Source organism: Oncorhynchus masou, chromosome 1 (assembly GCF_036934945.1).
Source record: "Oncorhynchus masou masou isolate Uvic2021 chromosome 1, UVic_Omas_1.1, whole genome shotgun sequence".
In the NCBI taxonomy this organism is placed as follows: Eukaryota; Metazoa; Chordata; class Actinopteri; order Salmoniformes; family Salmonidae; genus Oncorhynchus; species Oncorhynchus masou.
Genome location: NC_088212.1, coordinates 73,559,221 through 73,578,369, shown reverse-complemented (window position 1 = coordinate 73,578,369; position 19,149 = coordinate 73,559,221). Strand labels below are relative to the sequence as shown.

General features: G+C 41.3%; 1 protein-coding gene and 1 pseudogene across 1 annotated transcript; both read right to left on the bottom strand.

The window, feature by feature from the left end:
- Positions 1–1,087: 1,087 nt before the first annotated feature.
- On the bottom strand, positions 1,088–5,343 carry LOC135550322 (serum amyloid A-5 protein-like). Its single transcript, XM_064981007.1, has 4 exons — positions 5,239–5,343; positions 5,015–5,120; positions 4,669–4,807; positions 1,088–1,421 (listed from the first exon to the last, which is right to left on the bottom strand). Exons 2-4 carry the CDS (start codon positions 5,100–5,102, stop codon positions 1,283–1,285), a joined length of 366 nt encoding a protein of 121 aa, XP_064837079.1. The 5' UTR covers positions 5,103–5,120; positions 5,239–5,343; the 3' UTR covers positions 1,088–1,282.
- Positions 5,344–10,666: 5,323 nt separating this feature from the next.
- On the bottom strand, positions 10,667–11,895 carry LOC135550330 (serum amyloid A-5 protein-like; annotated as a pseudogene).
- Between the last annotated feature and the right edge of the window lie 7,254 nt (positions 11,896–19,149).

Sequence of the window (19,149 nt, the reverse complement as noted above, 5' to 3'; positions counted from 1 at the left end):
TCAAAGTCTGTACCAAGAAGCTGGTACAGTACTTTGAACCATACTCTCATTGGTTGCTTGTGTGGAGGTGTGGTCAGGCTCATCAAAACATTGTATGTCTGTGCATATTTTTCAGTACGCCTGTAATTCTGCATTCTGTAATAATGAGTGGTTATGTTCAAAAGCCTAGCTGTATGCTAATTTTATGCATATTATCTATCTGTGTCAACTTATACATAGCCTACTCGTCTCACCTCCGGTCTCAATAGAGTTGCATAGTATGTTCAATTGAATCCTCATTCAAACTGTCATGTTCCATTGATTAACAGCAGGGGCATCCATCCTCTCCTCTTTGGTCTCTCTCCCCATGCTTCTCTTGTGATGTCACAACAAGGATAGCCTGGCACCAGCTTTGTTCCAGAGCATGTCTCTATTTTCACAAAGATTTCATCAGTGACCCTCAATGATTAACAAATACACTGAAATGGACATGGCAGATACAAATATTATAATTGTAATTTATCATGAACTGACTTACCACTTTTTATCCTCCTGGACCAGCTGTTCAAGCCTATATGGTACATGCAGGCCTCCTTACTTCCCCTGCACCACTAATAACAGGATTCCCTGCTATATCGTTACACTCCACAAATTGGCTTGGTGGATTGGTGTTCAGTTTAACCAGCATCTATTGGTTAGTGAGAAGGTGAGGACACAGTGTGTGTTGTGTTGGAGAGAGGGAGCTTAGGGATGGGCATAGGGATGGGCAGAGAAAAACAATTGTTGTTGCACCCTCAAAGTTCACATCACCTCGTCATCTGCCTTAATCTTAGCCTCTTGTCTCCTATGTTTTTCTCAGCTTCTTCTATGTCTACCCTATGAAAAACATGTACTATGTACGGCTACCCCACTGTCCAAAAGTTCCTCTTTCTAGTTGTAAAGAGCGTCTGCCAAATGACTTAAATGTAAATGTAAAGGGCTGACCCGTTGCCAGTTGAAGGCTGGGAAAATGCCAACACCAGATCATTTGAGTGTACATTTCAGGATTTCAACATTTCTTTCCAGCCTTCCCAGTCATATCATACTGAATACAGAAAGACATTCGGTCTCTGGTTGTGTAATCACTTTATTTTCGCAACACTTTTGAAATACATTGTATACTAAGTTTCAGTACCATGTACCTGTCTATTAGCAGAAATAATTTTTGAGAATATGACATTTTTACCAAAAGCAGTGATTAAGTGCAATATGTTTGTTTGTAATGTGGTCCTTCAGTTTGGCTAGTAACTTCCTTTTTGTAGGTTCAGTAGTTCTTGGGGAGTCCTTGGGGTCTGAATCGGTTGGGGTCCCCTCCATTACGTCCCCAGCGGTTAGCCTCCTGGTCAGCTGCTGAGTCCTCGTGTCCTCGACCACTGGAACCCTGAACCATCTCCCGGCCATTACTGAGAGAGGAGAAATACTACATAAGTAACTCGCCAACCACAGTAAACCAATATTGGTAAAATTGTCTTTCTGACCAGACATTTCTTTTTTTTTTACAAAAAGTGGCATAAAGATCTAATTAAAGAAAGGAGAATGTTTTTATGAGATAATTTGATGACCAACTGAACCACATAAGCATCACACCTTAATTGAGGAAAATAAGAACAATCCGAAATTCCTTTTTGATACTGTCGCAAAGCTAACTAAAAAGCAGCATTCCCCAAGAGAAGATGACTTTCACTTTAGCAGTGATAAATTCATGAACTTCTTTGAGGAAAATATCATGATTATTAGAAAGCAAATTACGGACTCCTCTTTAAATCTGCGTATTCCTTCAAAGCTCAGTTGTCCTGAGTCTGCACAACTCTGCCAGGACCTAGGATCAAGAGAGACGCTCAAGTGTTTTAGTACTATATCTCTTGACACAATGATGAAAATTATCATGGCCTCTAAACCTTCAAGCTGCATACTGGACCCTATTCCAACTAAACTACTGAAAGAGCTGCTTACTGTGCTTGGCCTTCCTATGTTGAACATAATAAACTGCTCTCTATCCACCGGATGTGTACCAAACTCACTAAAAGTGGCAGTAATAAAGCCTCTCCTGAAAAAGCCAAACCTTGACCCAGAAAATATAAAAAACTATCGGCCTATATCGAATCTTCCATTCCTCTCAAAAATTTTAGAAAAGGCTGTTGCGCAGCAACTCACTGCCTTCCTGAAGACAAACAATGTATACGAAATGCTTCAGTCTGGTTTTAGACCCCATCATTGCACTGAGACGGCACTTGTGAAGGTGGTAAATGACATCTTAATGGCATCGGACCGAGGCTCTGCATCTGTCCTCGTGCTCTTAGACCTTAGTGCTGCTTTTGATACCATCGATCACCACATTCTTTTGGAGAGATTGGAAACCCAAATTGGACGACACGGACAAGTTCTGGCCTGGTTTAGATCTTATCTGTCGGAAAGATATCAGTTTGTTTCTGTGAATGGTTTGTCCTCTGACAAATCAACTGTAAATTTCGGTGTTCCTCAAGGTTCCGTTTTAGGACCACTATTGTTTTCACTATATATTTTACATCTTGGGGATGTTATTAGAAAACATAATGTTAACTTTCACTGCTATGCAGATGACACTCAGCTGTACATTTCAATGAAACATGGTGAAGCCCCGAAATTGCCCTTGCTCGAAGCATGTGTTTCCGATATAAGGAAGTGGATGGCTGCAAACTTTCTACTTTTAAACTCCGACAAAACAGAGATGTTTGTTCTAGGTCCCAAGAAACAAAGAGATCTTCTGTTGAATCTGACAATTAATCTTAATGGTTGTACAGTCGTCTCAAATAAAACTGTGAAGGACCTCGGCGTTACTCTGGACCCTGATCTCTCTTTTGAAGAACATATCAAGACCATTTCAAAGACAGCTTTTTTCCATCTACGTAACATTGCAAAAATCAGAAACTTTGTCCAAAAATGATGCAGAAAAATTAATCCATGCTTTTGTCACTTCTAGGTTAGACTACTGCAATGCTCTACTTTCCGGCTACCCGGATAAAGCACTAAATACACTTCAGTTAGTGCTAAATACAGCTGCTAGAATCCTGACGAGAACCAAAAAAATTGATCATATTACTCCAGTGCTAGCCTCTCTACACTGGCTTCCTGTCAAAGCAAGGGCTGATTTCAAGGTTTTACTGCTAACCTACAAAGCATTACATGGGCTTGCTCCTACCTATCTCTCTGATTTGGTCCTGCCGTACATACCTACACGTACGCTACGGTCACCAGACGCAGGCCTCCTAATTGTCCCTAGAATTTCTAAGCAAACAGCTGGAGGCAGGGCTTTCTCCTATAGAGCTCCATTTTTATGGAACGGTCTGCCTACCCATGTCAGAGACGCAAACTCGGTCTCAACCTTTAAGTCTTTACTGAAGACTCATCTCTTCAGCGGGTCATATGATTGAGTGTAGTCTGGCCCAAGAGTGGGAAGGTGAACGGAAAGGCTCTGGAGCAACAAACCGCCCTTGCTGTCTCTGCCTGGCCGGTTCCCCTCTTTCCACTGTGATTCTCTGCCTCTAACCCTATTACAGGGGCTGAGTCACTGGCTTACTGGGGCTCTCTCATGCCGTCCCTGGAAGTGGTGCGTCACCTGAGTGGGTTGATTCACTGATGTGGTCATCCTGTCTGGGTTGGCGCCCCCCCTTGGGTTGTGCCGTGGCTGAGATCTTTGTGAGCTATACTCGGCCTTGTCTCAAGTTGGTGGTTGAAGATATCCCTCTAGTGGTGTGGGGGCTGTGCTTTGGTAAAGTGGGTGGGATTATATCCTTCCTGTTTGGCCCTGTCTGGGGGTGTCCTCGGATGGGGCCACAGTGTCTGCTGACCCCTCCTGTCTCAGCCTCCAGTATTTATGCTGCAGTAGTTTATGTGTCGGGGGGCTAGGGTCAGTTTGTTATATCTGGAGTACTTCTCCTGTCCTATTCGGTGTCCTGTGTGAATCTAAGTGTGCGTTCTCTAATTCTCTCCTTCTCTCTTTCTTTCTCTCGGAGGACCTGAGCCCTAGGACCATGCCCCAGGACTGACATGATGACTCCTTGCTGTCCCCAGTCCACCTGGCCGTGCTGCTGCTCCAGTTTCAATTGTTCTGCCTTATTATTAGTCGACCATGCTGGTCATTTATGAACATTTGAACATCTTGGCCATGTTCTGTTATAATCTCCACCCGGCACAGTCAGAAGAGGACTGGCCACCCGACATATGCTCTCTCTAATTCTCTCTTTCTTTCTCTCTCTCGGAGGACCTGAGCCCTAGGATCATGCCCCAGGACTACCTACATGATGACTCCTTGCTGTCCCCAGTCCACCTGGCCGTGCTGCTGCTCCAGTTTCAACTGTTCTGCCTCATTATTATTCGACCATGCTGGTCATTTATGAACATTTGAACATCTTGGCCATGTTCTGCTATAATCTCCACCCGGCACAGCCAGAAGAGGACTGGCCACCCCACATCGCCTGGTTCCTCTCTAGGTTTCTTCCTAGGTTTTGGCCTTTCTATGGAGTTTTTCCTAGCCACCGTGCTTCTACACCTGCATTGCTTGCTGTTTGGGGTTTTAGGCTGGGTTTCTGTACAGCACTTTGAGATATCAGCTGATGTACGAAGGGCTATATAAATACATTTGATTTGATTTGATATTTGAGAATCACCCACCTGATGACTGTTGCTGCCCACCTGCCCCCTGGTCCTCTCCTGGCAGCATCATAGTTGCCCCGAGCGTGAAAGTACTTGTCTGAGTTTTTCCAGTTGGCGTCCTTCATGTCGCCATATGCACGCCACATGTCTCTAGCACCTGCAGGGTCAGGAGGACACAGATGTTGAATTTGACACTTTCAATGAACTTTACAACTTTTCAAACCACTTGCCTCAAGAAATAACAATGACTTTAAAGGAGTTCTCAAATACAGTACATGTCGCTCTTGATAGATTTGTTGCTACTGGTTTCTGTATCTATTTCTGTCAACAATGAAGAAACAATGATTAAAGTGTATAAACGGACCTCGAGCAGCTTCACCAGGGAAGCGGTACCACTGAGCTTGAGCTCCTACAACGAGGGTCAGAACAAGTCCAGCTAGAAGCAGCTTCATACTTGCAGATGCGAAAAACTGAAGGAAACACGAGGGTGAGAGAGAGCATAGGCCCCTATATGAATTGCTAACATATTTACAGATCATTTATTCAACGTAAACTCAGACTGCCTCATATAAGAGAGTTATCGCTTACCTTCTAGCTCCTTAGTTAGTTAGTCAGTCAGGCAGTTTGAACTCCCTTGTGTTTTGTGTTGGTTTGTGGTCTGCAGCTTGTTATTATATTCCACTCAGACCAGGGAGGAGTTCTGTTTTTCCAAAAGCTGGAATTCCCTAACTTGGTCCTCCCAAGCTATTACGATCAGAAGTGTATGCCCGGGAATACAAGATGAGAAATTTCCAGGTCATGGCAAAATGAATTAGAGGATGTGCTCTGAGGCCTTGGGCATTAAGGAGGATACTCCTCAATTGTGTAACTAGGCCTAAAGCTTAAAAAAACAAGACATCAAAATGTGATGTGTCTGTATTAATAAGACTAATGGGGGAGCAGTTTGTTTTTCTGCTTTTAATGTCGTAATTGTCTTGATGGTTGAGGTTCCAAAAGTTTGCCTTTCATCTAATATGAGAGAATGAATCCTTATGATATGATTCATTATAGACTACTATAATAGGGTAGAATACAGGTATTTAATAGACATAGAAATGAAAGGCAATTTGCATGTCCACATCTTACAGTTGGCACCTTTATCTTAAGGGTTACACAATTACTGCTCCACCTCACACCTATGCTGCTATTCATTTATTATTGATTTCCATTTCCATTAGTATCTATCTTTTTATCCTACTACTGGTCACAATTGCTCCTTTTTACAAATCAAAATGTATTGGTCGCATACACCTATTTAGCAGATGTTTTGCGGGTGTAGAGAAATGCTTGCTCTCTTAGCTCCAGCAGTGCAGTAATATCTAACAATTTACAACAATACACACAGATCTAAAAGTAAAAGAATGGAATTAAGAAATATATACATTTTACAAGCAATGTCAGAGACTGAAGTATATACAGTGCCTTGTGAAAGTATTCGGCCCCCTTGAACTCTGCGACCTTTTGCCACATTTCAGGCTTCAAACATAAAGATATAAAACTGTATTTTTTGTGAAGAATCAACAACAAGTGGGACACAATCATGAAGTGGAACAACATTTATTGGATATTTCAAACTTTTTTAACAAATCCAAAACTGAACAATTGGGTGTGCAAAATTATTCAGCCCCCTTAAGTTAATACTTTGTAGCGCCACCTTTTGCTGCGATTACAGCTGTAAGTCGCTTGGGGTATGTCTATCAGTTTTGCACATCGAGAAACTGACATTTTTCCCCATTCCTCCTTGCAAAACAGCTCGAGCTCAGTGAGGTTGGATGGAGAGCATTTGTGAACAGCAGTTTTCATTTCTTTCCACAGATTCTCGATTGGATTCAGGTCTGGACTATGACTTGGCCATTCTAACACCTGGATATGTTTATTTTTGAACCATTCCATTGTAGATTTTGCTTTATGTTTTGGATCATTGTCTTGTTGGAAGACAAATCTTCGTCCCAGTCTCAGGTCTTTTGCAGACTCCATCAGGTTCTTCCAGAATGGTCCTGTATTTGGCTCCATCCATCTTCCCATCAATTTTAACCATCTTCCCTGTCCCTGCTGAAGAAAAGCAGGCCCAAACCATGATGCTGCCACCACCATGTTTGACAGTGGGTATGGTGTGTTCAGGGTGATGAGCTGTGTTGCTTTTACGCCAGACATAACGTTTTGCATTGTTGCCAAAAAGTTCAATTTTGGTTTCATCTGACCAGAGCACCTTGTTCCACATGTTTGGTGTGTCTCCCAGGTGGCTTGTGGCAAACTTTAAACAACACTCTTTATGGATATTTTTAAGAAATGGCTTTCTTCTTGCCACTCTTCCATAAAGGCCAGATTTGTGCAATATACAACAGATTGTTGTCCTATGGACAGAGTCTCCCACCTCAGCTGTAGATCTCTGCAGTTCATCCAGAGTGATCATGGGCCTCTTGGCTGCATCTCTGATCAGTCTTCTCCTTGTACGAGCTGAAAGTTTAGAAGGACGGCCAGGTCTTGGTAGATTTGCAGTGGTCTGAGACTCCTTCCATTTCAATATTATCGCTTGCACAGTGCTCCTTGGGATGTTTAAAGCTTGGGAAATCTTTTTGTATCCAAATCCGGCTTTAAACTTCTTCACAACAGTATCTCGGACCTGCCTGGTGTGTTCCTTGTTCTTCATGATGCTCTCTGCGCTTTTAATGGACCTCTGAGACTATCACAGTGCAGGTGCATTTATACGGAGACTTGATAACACACAGGCGGATTGTATTTATCATCATTAGTCATTTAGGTCAACATTGGATCATTCAGAGATCCTCACTGAACTTCTGGAGAGAGTTTGCTGCACTGAAAGTAAAGGGGCTGAATAATTTTGCACGCCCAATTGTTCAGTTTTTGATTTGTTAAAAAAGTTTGAAATATCCAATAAATGTCGTTCCACTTCATGATTGTGTCCCACTTGTTGTTGATTCTTCACAAAAAAAATACAGTTTTATATCTTTATGTTTGAAGCCTGAAAAGTGGCCAAAGGTCACAAAGTTCAAGGGGGCTGAATACTTTCGCAAGGCACTGTATGCATATATATATATATATATATATATATATATATATATATATATATATATATATATACATATATATATATATATGTGTGTGTGTGATGGGATGTATAGACGTTATGGACGGTATGTGGATAGAATATTTAGGGTATCTGTAGAATACGTAGGATAGAATAGTATATATACAGCAATAGTTGAATGAGATGGCATTAAGAATGCAATATATACTGTACATATGAAATTAGTAAAACAGTATTTCAATGTTATTAAAGTGACCAGTGTTCCATTATTAAAGTAATCAGTGATTCCATGTCTATGTGCATAGGTTAGCAGCCTCTAAGGTGTAGGGTTGAGTAACCGAGTGGTAGCCGGCAAGTGACAATGACTAATTTCAGGGAAGGGTACTGCATGGATGCTGGCAAGTGATGGCTATTTAACAGTGTGATGGCCTTGAGATCGAAGCTGTTTTTCAGTCTCTCGGTCCCAGCTTTGATGCACCTGTACTGACCTTGCCTTCTGGATGATAGCAAAGCGAACAGGCTGTGGCTCGGGTGGTTGATGACCTTGACATCAGGTGCTCACTCAATAGTACTGTTTAACATGATTTTTGACTACTTAATCTCTGGACCATACACATACAATTATCTGTAAGGTCTCTTAGTCAAGCAGTGAATTTCAAACAAAGATTAACAAAGACCAGGGAGGTTTTCCAATGCCTCACAAAGAAGACATTAGGGGCATACTGCAACAACAACAAAAAAATATATGGATAGTTTAAAGTACATAGGCTTCTTAGCATCTCGTGAAGCCTACCAGTTTCTGGATATAACCCCTGTCTGGCGTCTTGAGAATGGCTAACTGACACTGCCTCTTTTTTTTTTACCCCGTTTTCTCCCCAATTTCGTGGTATCCATTTTCGTGGTATTAATTAGGGATTGGTATCAATCCCCAAGTTCGTGGTAATTGTTTAGTAGCTACTATCTTGTCTCATCGCTACAACTCCCGCACGGGCTTGGGAGAGACGAGAGCTGAAAGTCATGCGTCCTCCAATACACAACCCAACCACTGCTTCTTGAAACTCCCTATCCCGGATCCAGGATCGTGAATAAAGCCTCAGGCTCATTAGCATAACGCAACATTAACGATTTCTGAAAATCGCAAATAAAATGAAAATAATGCGCCTACTCTCAAGCTTAGCCTTTTCTTAACAACACTGTCATCTCAGATTTTCAAAATATGCTTTTGAACCATAGCAATTCACTAATTTGTGTAAGAGTATGCTAAGCTAGCTGTTGTTTGGAATCAATCCTCAAGGTGTTTTTTCACATATCTCTTCATTGATATATCGTTCGTGGAAGCATGATTTCTTCTCTGAATTCCATGGAAAAATACTTGCAGCTGAGTTTTGCGCACCAATTTCGGCGCAGGACACCGGGCGGACACCTGGTAAATGTGGTCTCTTATGGTCAATCTTCCAATGATATGCCTACAAATACGTCACAATGCTGCAGACACCTTGGGGAAACGACAGAAAGGGCAGACTCATTCCTCTCGCATTCACAGCCATATAGGGAGACAATGGAAAACGGAGCCTCAAAAATCCTGCTCATTTCCTGGATGCCGTCTCATCTTGGTTTTGCCTGTAGCTCACGTTCTAGGGCACGCACAGAGAATATCTTTGCAGTTCTGGACACGTCAGAGTGTTTTCTTTCCAAAGCTACCAATTATATGCATAGTCGAGCATCTTTTTGTGACAAAATATTGCTTTTAAAACGGGCACTTCTTTTTATCCAAAAATGATATAGCGCCCCTAGAGTTTCACAGGAGTGGTCTGTCTACTCAATGTCTGCTTTTCATTTATATGTACAGTATGAGCTCATGTATTTTTCATTGCCAGGAATGGATTACATGTGGTAATGGAGAGACTTACCACATCTAGTTTGTTAATACATCATGAATAAATACTTCCACGTAACACTATACCCATTCCACCACCTACCTGCCTTGCACATTCAGATTTGAGTGTTATGATTGTCAGGTAAACCTGACTTAACATAATTCACCCCCGTTAACTACACATCATTGCTCACCCAGTGAACCTTCCACATAAATGTATACACAGATCAGGTATTCAATGATGCTTATGTTTTCCTTGCTGCATTTCAGGGCTCATCACATCGATGCTGAGTGCAACTGCTGAGGCTACTTATTTCCACTTGGTCAAGCAGAACCCTGTTGCTACCCATTACACATATCAGGTAAAGTTAATAATGATATAGCAAAATCTATGATATTTGAAATTACAAAATCTATTGCTATTGACTTCTCTCTCTCTCACTCACTCACTCACTCACTCACTCACTCACTCACTCACTCACTCACTCACTCACTCACTCACTCTGTTCAAAGTCTGTACCAAGAAGCTGGTACAGTACTTTGAACCATACTCTCATTGGTTGCTTGTGTGGAGGTGTGGTCAGGCTTGGCCCGGTGGAAATTGGCCCGGTGGATCGGTGGTCAGTTAAACCAGCATCTATTGGTTAGTGAGAAGGGGAGGACACGGTGTGTGTTGTGTTGGAGAGAGGGAGCTTAGGGATGGGCATAGGGATGGGCAGAGAAAAATAATTGTTGTTGCACCCTCAAAGTTCACATCACCTCGTCATCTGCCTTAATCTTAGCCTCTTGTCTCCTATGTTTTTCTCAGCTTCTTCTATGTCTCCTATGTTTTTCTCAGCTTCTTCTATGTCTACCCTATGAAAAACATGTACTATGTACGGCTACACCACTGTCCAAAAGTTCCTCTTTCTAGTTGTAAAGGGCTGACCCGTTGCCAGTTGAAGGCTGGGAAAATGCCAACACCAGATCATTTGAGTGTACATTTCAGGATTTCAACATTTCTTTCCAGCCTTCCCAGTCATATCATACTGAATACAGAAAGACATTCGGTCTCTGGTTGTGTAATCACTTTATTTTCGCAACACTTTTGAAATACATTGTATACTAAGTTTCAGTACCATGTACCTGTCTATTAGCAGAAATAATTTTTGAGAATATGACATTTTTACCAAAAGCAGTGATTAAGTGCAATATGTTTGTTTGGAATTTGGTCCTTCAGTTTGGCTAGTAACCTCCTTTTTGTAGGTTCAGTAGTTCTTGGGGAGTCCTTGGGGTCTGAATCGGTTGGGGTCCCCTCCATTACGTCCCCAGTGGTTAGCCTTCTGGTCAGCTGCTGAGTCCTCGTGTCCTCGACCAAAGGAACCCTGAACCATCTCCCGGCCATTACTGAGAGAGGAGAAATACTACATAAGTAACTCGCCAACCACAGTAAACCAATAATGGTAAAATTGTCTTTCTGACCAGACATTTTTTTTTTTTTTACAAAAAGTGGCATAAAGATCTAATTAGAGAAAGGAGAATGTTTTTATGAGATAATTTGATGAATCACCCACCTGATGACTGCTGCTGCCCACCTGCCCCTGGTCCTCTCCTGGCAGCATCATAGTTGCCCGAGCGTGAAAGTACTTGTCTGAGTTTTCCAGTTGGCGTCCTTCATGTCGCCATATGCACGCCACATGTCTCTAGCACCTGCAGGGTCAGGAGGACACAGATGTTGAGTTTGACACTTTCAATGAACTTTACAACTTTTCAAACCACTTGCCTCAAGAAATAACAATGACTTTAAAGGAGTTCTCAAATACAATACATGTCGCTCTTGATAGATTTGTTGCTACTGGTTTCTGTATCTATTTCTGTCAACAATGAAGAAACAATGATTAAAGTGTATAAACGGACCTCGAGCAGCTTCACCAGGGAAGCGGTACCACTGAGCTTGAGCTCCTACAACGAGGGTCAGAACAAGTCCAGCGAGAAGTAGCTTCATACTTGCAGATGCGACAAACTGAAGGAAACACGAGGGTGAGAGAGAGCATAGGCCACTATATGAATTGCTAACATATTTACAGATCATTTATTCAACTTAAACTCAGACTGCCTCATATAAGAGAGTTATCGCTTACCTTCTAGCTCCTTAGTTAGTTAGTCAGTCAGGCAGTTTGAACTCCCTTGTGTTTTGTGTTGGTTTGTGGTCTGCAGCTTGTTCTTATATTCCACTCAGACCAGGGAGGAGTTCTGTTTTTCCAAAAGCTGGAATTCCCTAACTTCGTCCTCCCAAGCTATTACGATCAGAAGTGTATGCCGGGAACACAAGATGAGAAATTTCCAGGTCATGACAAGATGAATTAGAGGACGTGCTCTGAAGCCTTGGGCAATAAGGAGGATACTCCTCAATTGTGTAACTAGGCCTACAGCTTAAAAGAACAAGGCATCAAAATGTGATGTGTCTGTATTAATAAGACTAATGGGGGAGCAGTTTGTTTTTCTGCTTTTAATGTAGTAATTGTCTTGATGGTTGAGGTTCCAAAAGTTTGCCTCTCACCTAATATGAGAGAATTATTCCTTATGATATGATTCATTATAGACTACTATAATAGGGTAGAATACAGGTATTTAATAGACATAGACATGAAAGGCAATTTGCATGTCCACATCTTACAGTTGGCACCTTTATCTTAAGGGTTACACAATTACTGCTCCCCCACACACCAATGCTGCTGTTCATTTATTATTGCTTGCCATTACCATTAGTATCTATTTCCAGTTGAAGAAGGAAGTTTACATACACTTAGGTTGGAGTCATTAAAACTTGTTTTTCAACCACTCCACAAATTTCTTGTTAATAAACTATAGTTTTGACAAGTTGATTAGGACATACTTTTCCAACAATTGTTTACAGACAGATTATTTCACTTATAATTAACTGTAGCACAATTCCAGTGGGTCAGAAGTTTCCATACACTAAGTTGACTGTGTCTTTTAAACAACTTGGAAAATTCCAGTAAATGATGTCATGGCTTTAGAAGCTTCTGATAGGCTAATTGACATAATTTGAGTCAATTGGAGGTGTACCTGTGGATGTATTTCAAGGTCTACCTTCAAACTCAGTGCCTGTTTGCTTGACATCGTGGGAAAATGAAAAGAAATCAGCCATGACCTCAGAAAACAAATTGTAGACCTCCACAAGTCTTGTTCATCCTTGGGAGGAATGTCCAAATGCCTGAAGGTACCACATTCATCTGTACAAACAATAGTACACAAGTATACACACCATGGGACCACGTAGCTGTCATACCGCTCAGGAAGGAGACGCGTTCTGTCTCCTAGATGAACGTACTTTGTTGTGAAAAGTGAAAATCAATCCCAGAACAACAGCAAAGGACCTTGTGAAGATGCTGGAGGAAACAGGTACAAAAGTATCTCTATCCACAGTAAAACGAGTCATATATCGACCTAACCTGAAAGGCCACTCAGCAAGGAAGAAGCCACTGCTCCAAAACCGCCATAGAAAAGCCAGACTACGGTTTGTAACTGCACATGGGGACAAAGATCGTACTTTTTGAAGAAACGTCCTCTGGTCTGATGAATCAAAAATAGAACAGTTTGGCAGTAATGACCATCGTTATGTTTGGAGGTAAAAGGGGAAGGTTTGCAAGCCCGAAGAACACCATCCCAAACGTGAAGCACAGGGGTGGCAGCATCATGATGTGGGAATGCTTTGTTGCAGGAGGGACGGTGCATTTCACAAAATAGTTGGCATCATGAGGATGGAAAATTATGTGGGTATTTTGAAGATCTCAAGACATCAATCAGGAAGTTAAAGCTTGGTCGCAAATGGGTCTTCCAAATGGAAAATGACCCCAAGCATACTTCCAAAGTTGTGGCAAAATGGCTTAAGGACAACAAAGTCAAGGTATTGGAGTGGCCATCACAAAGCCCTGACCTCAATCCCATAGAAAATGTGTGGGCAGAACTGAAAAAGCATGCACGAGCAAGGGAGGCCTGCAAACCTGACTCAGTTACACCAGCTCTGTCAGGAGGAATGGGCCAAAATTCACACAACTTATTGTGGGAAGCTTGTGGAAGGCTACCTGGAATGTTTGACCCAAGTGAATCAATTTAAAGGCAATGCTACCAAAAACTAATTGAATGTATGTAAACTTCTGACCCACTGGGAATGTGATGAAAGAAATAAAAGCTGAAATAATTAATTCTACTATTATTCTGACATTTCACATTATTAAAATAAAGTGGTGTTCCTAACTGACCTAAAACAGGACATTTTTACTAGGCTTAAATGTCAGGAATTGTGAAAAACTGAGTTTAAATGTATTTGGCTAAGGTGTATGTAAACTTTTGACTTCAACATTATTCATCCTGCTACTGGTCACAATTACTCTTGTTTACAAATAAAATCTATTTTTATTGGTTGCATACACATATTTAGCAGATGTTTTGCGTGTGTAGCGAAATGCTTGTGTTAATAGCTCCAGCAGTGCAGTAATATCTAACAATTTCCAACAATACACACAGATCTAAAAGTAAAAGAATGGAATTAAGAAATATAAAAATGATACGACAAGCAATGAGTCCACAGTGTAAATATATATATGTGTGTGTGATGGGATGTATTGACATTTTGGACGGTATGTGGATAGAATATTTTGAAAATCTGTAGAATACAGATGTTCTGAAAGAGCTGCAAAGTCTGGATCCCTAAAATCAGCTGGGCTAGAAAATCTGGACTCTCTCCCTCTAAAATTATCAGCTGAAAATGTTGCAACCCCTATTACTAGCCTGTTCAACCTCTCTTTCGTATTGTCTGAGATCCCCAAAGATTGGAAAGCTGCCCCGGTCATCCCCCTCTTCAAAGGGGGAGACCCTCTAGACCCAAACTGTTATAAACCTATATCCATCCTGCCCTGCAAAAGCCAAGTTAACAAACAGATCACCAACCATTTCAAATCCCACCGTACCTTTGCCACTATGCAATCTGGTTTCCGAGCTAGTCATGGGTGCACCTCAGCCACGCTCAACGTCCTAAACATTAGCATAACCGCCATTGATAAAAGACAGTACTGTGCAGCCGTCTTCATCGACCTGGCCAAGGCTTTTGACTCTGTCAATCTCCGCATTCTTATCGGCAGATTCAATAGCCTTGGTTTCTCAAATGACTGCCTCGCCTGTTTCACTCTCCTTCCAGACTCACATCAAACATCTCCAATCCAAAATTACATCTAGAATTGGCTTACTATTTCGCAACAAAGCCTCCTTCATTCATGCTGCCAAACATACCCTCGTAAAACTGACTATCCCACCGATCCTTGACTACACGATGTAATTTCTAAAATAGCCAACACTCTACTCAGCAAATTGGATGTAGTCTATCACAGTGCCATCCATTTTGTCACCAAAGCCCCATATACTACCCACCACTGCGACCTGTATGCTCTCGTTGGCTGGCCCTCGCTCCATATTCGTCGCCAAACCCACTGGCTCCAGGTCATCGATAAGTCTTTGCTCGGTAAAGCCCTGCTCACTGGTCACCATAGCAACACCCAACCGTAGCACACTCTCCAGCAGGTATATTTTACTGTTCATCCCCAAAGCTAAGACTTCCTTTGGCCGCCTTTCCTTACAGTTCTCTGCTGCCAATGACTGGAACAAATTGCAAAAATCACTGAAGCTTGGGACATATCTCCCTCTCTAACTTTAAGCATCAGCTGTCAGATCAGCTTACCGATCACTGTACCTGTACACAGCCAATCTGTAAGTAGCACACCCAACTACCTCATCCCCATATTGTTATTTATCTTTTTGCTCTTTTGAACCCCAATATCTCTACTTGCACATCATCATCTGCACATCAATCACTCCAGTGTTAATGCTAAATTGTAATTATTTTGCCTCTGTGGCCTATTTATTGCCTTACCTCCCTAATTTTCTACATTTGCACACACTGCACATTGATTTTTCTTTTCTATTATTGACTGTACATTTGTTTATTTGTTTATTTGTGTTGATGTTTGTGTCGCACTGCTTTGCCTTATCTTGGCCAGGTCGCAGTTGTAAATTGTATTGTAAAGTGGCTGTTCCACTGGATGTCAGAAGGTGAATTCACCAATTTGTAAGTCGCTCTGGATAAGAGCGTCTGCTAAATGACTTAAATGTAATGTAATGTAAATGTAAATGAGAACTTGTTCTCAACTGGCCTACCTGGTTAAATAAAGGTGAAATAAAATGAATCAAATAAAAAATCCACGGGATAGAATAGTATATATACAGCAATAGTTGAATTGGATGGCATTGACTAGACTACAGTAAACTACATATAGCAAAGATTCAATAACAAAGACCAGGGAGGTTTTCCAATGCCTCACAAAGAAGGCATTAGAAAACCTAGTGAGCTTTTATGGGGCATACTGCAACAACAACAAAAATGTATATGGATAGTTTAAAGTACATAGGCCTCTTAGCATCTCGTGAGGCCTACCAGTTTCTGGATATAACCCCGGTCTGGCGTCTTGAGAACGGCTAACTGACACTGCCTCTTCTAGTCAGCAACAACACATCAGAAAACAAATTATAGATTTTAATGCTTTACTGTACTAACCTATTTAGCTTTTGTCCTCAATTGCAAATCATTGTATTTTGGTGTAAAAAAACTGTCTCAGGCACTGCTCCAGAATCTCCCATAGGTGTTCAATTGGGTTGAGATCTAGTCACTGAAACAGCCATGGCATATGGTTTACATCATTTTCATGCTCAGCCAACCAGATCAGTGACCACTCCTTCCCTGTGGACGGGGGCAATGTCATCCTGCGTGCCAAAGCCATGATAGCCAAAATAATGACCTGCCCAGCATTTTTATACATGACCCTAAGCATGATGGGACGTTAACTGCTTAATTAACTCAGGAACCCCACCTGTGTGGAAGCACCTGCTTTCAAAATACTTTGTATCCCTCCTTTACTAAAATCAAATCAAATCTCAAGTGTTTCCTTTATTTTGGCAGTTACTTGTACATAAAACACACTTCAAATAGTACCTTAGTGTAAAGTGCTAACAAATACTAGAAATTCTAAAGGTAACAAAAAAAAGAAAAAATACATTTTTAACTAGTTTTAAACTTTTATGGCCAGTGCCATCATGATGACGTCATGTCGGTTGCATAATGACATGTCATTATGGAGACAGCACAGCAAGGTTATGTGTTTCTATATTTGTTTTTATTTATGTTTGTTTTGTACATCCGTATTAGTTTCTATTTAGTTTAAGTTGCATAAAATATATACATTTCATTTTTATATTATTTAGTTTCAGTTTTAGTGTTAAATGGGTTGTAGAGTTTTTGTGTTTTTTGGGATGTCACAACTGGGGGGCAGTAATATATAAGGTGATAGGTTAGCCCTTCTCATGACTCCAATTTTACATTGGTGTCACATATACTCCCTCTCTGGCCTCTAGGTCATCAGGCTGCTGAGTGTCCCGCACACCTGTCACCATCGTCTCGCGCACCTGCGCCTCATGACACTCACCTGGACTCCATCACCTCCTTGATTATCTTCCCTGTATCTGTCACTCCCCTTGGTTCTTTCCTCAGGTGTTATTGACTGTTTTCATGTTGGTGTGTTAAGTGTTCATTGTTTTATTTATTAAAACACTCACTCCCTGAACTTGTCATAACTAGGGAGCAGTAATATATAAGGTGATGAGTCATGTCATAGGCTAGGTTTGCCCTTCTCATGACTCCAATTTTAATTTTTTTGCAAAGCTGCAGAGAAAAAGCCATATTCTCAGACTGGCCAATAAAAAGAAAAGATTAAGATGTGCAAAAGAACACAGACACTGGATGGAGGTACTCTGCCTAGAAGGCCAACATCCCGGAGTCGCCTCTTCACTGTTGAAGTTGAGAGTGGTGTTTTTGCGGGTACTATTTAATGAAGCTGCCAGTTGAGGACTTGTGAGGTGTCTGTTTCTCAAACTAGACACTCTAATGTATCCCGCACACCCGTCACTTTCGTCTCGCGCGCCTGCGCCTCATGACATTCACCTGGACTCCATCACCTCCTTGATTATCTTCCCTGTATCTGTCACTCCCCTTTGTTCTTTCCCCAGGTGTTATTGACTCTGTTTTCATGTCTGTGTGTTGCGTGGTCATTGTTCCTTTTATTTATTAAATCACTCATTCATTGAACTTGCTTAATGACTCTCGTCACACTCGTAACAATTGAAGTCATTCCATGTCCCTTTTTATTAGCTGAAGTTATTTGGTCTAGTATGAAACCCTCTATCTAGAAATAATTTTATCCATGATTGCAATATGGTTTTGGAAACCTTGAATACTCAACTTATCCATAAATAACTTTACAAATACAAAAGATAAATTTACTATTTTACCACAGATCTCCACTGAGGTGTTCTGTGTAACAGCTTCAAGCCAACGTTTTTTTGTTGTTCCCTCCTGAGTTTCCATTAGTTCAGGAAGTGCAATGCAAAACACCTCAGTGGAAAACTGTGTATTTTTTGTATTTGTAAAATCATTTTGGGGTGATCTGAAAGAAAGAATCACTGAATTCCTGAGGTTTCTGAAACTGTATTGTGATTATTAACAGTTACACAAAACATTGACCCCTCTGTTATTGTTCAAATGAGAACCAATGGCTGGATGGCCTTGGGTTCTCAAGAGCTAATGTTAGGTTAGGTTTAAATTATGAAGTCAATCTCAATCTGACTTGGAATTAAAAGGATTAGTGTCCAGACTGGTGTAAAAAATATGGTGGAAGTAAACTCTTTCACCCATGTTTACACCAATCCAATGCTTTTCAAATTTAGTAGTACAAGTAAGCTATCTAGCCCCCCCCCCCCATCTCCTGGATGCATTTACCTGCCAGATTCAGCAGCTTGAAACCCTCCCAAAAGCTTGAAAACCACATGAGACATTTGCCCAAAGTTTGGAAAAAAACACTAAAACAAAACCGAACATAATTCATATGGACATATTACCAGTAATGTTTTGTTGGTGGTGAAAGCCAGCTGAGATGCCAGATGCCGTTCCTGACTAATAGAAACAGTTCTGACTGGAAATGAAACTTCGGAATTTCCTCAGCATCACATCCTGCTTTTGACAGTGTTACTATGGTCCTGTCCAAAACAAACAGTAGCCCCAAATAGACAGTTGACATATCGACAGAGATGGGTGTGTTTTCCCCCATCTTACCAGGGCATGTGTAACAGTATAGACTTAAGTCCGTCCCCTTGCCCCGACCTGGGCGCGAACCAGGGACGCTCTGCACACGTCAAGAGTCACCCTCAAAGCATCTTTACCCATCGCTCCACAAAAATTGCAAGGGGAACCACTACTTCAAGGTCTCAGAGCAAGTGACGTCACCGATTGAAACGCCACTAGCGCGCACCACCGCTAACTAGCTAGCCATTTCACATCGGCTACACATGGATATTAAATGTATTTGTTTGAAATCTACCATTAGATTGTTTCATTTCAGAGAGACTATCATGTTGTTGCAAAATGCCATAT

What these genes read in the sequence shown, in the direction of transcription:
- LOC135550322 (XM_064981007.1), bottom strand. Translation starts at nt 5,102, where the DNA reads ATGAAGCTGCTTCTAGCTGGACTTGTTCTGACCCTCGTTGTAGGAGCT. An exon ending in CCCTGGTGAAGCTGCTCGAG is followed by an intron (nt 4,808 to 5,014) that starts GTCCGTTTATAC and finishes CTGACCCTGCAG; the next exon opens with GTGCTAGAGACATGTGGCGT. An exon ending in TGGGCAGCAACAGTCATCAG is followed by an intron (nt 1,422 to 4,668) that starts GTGGGTGATTCT and finishes CTCCTCTCTCAG; the next exon opens with TAATGGCCGGGAGATGGTTC.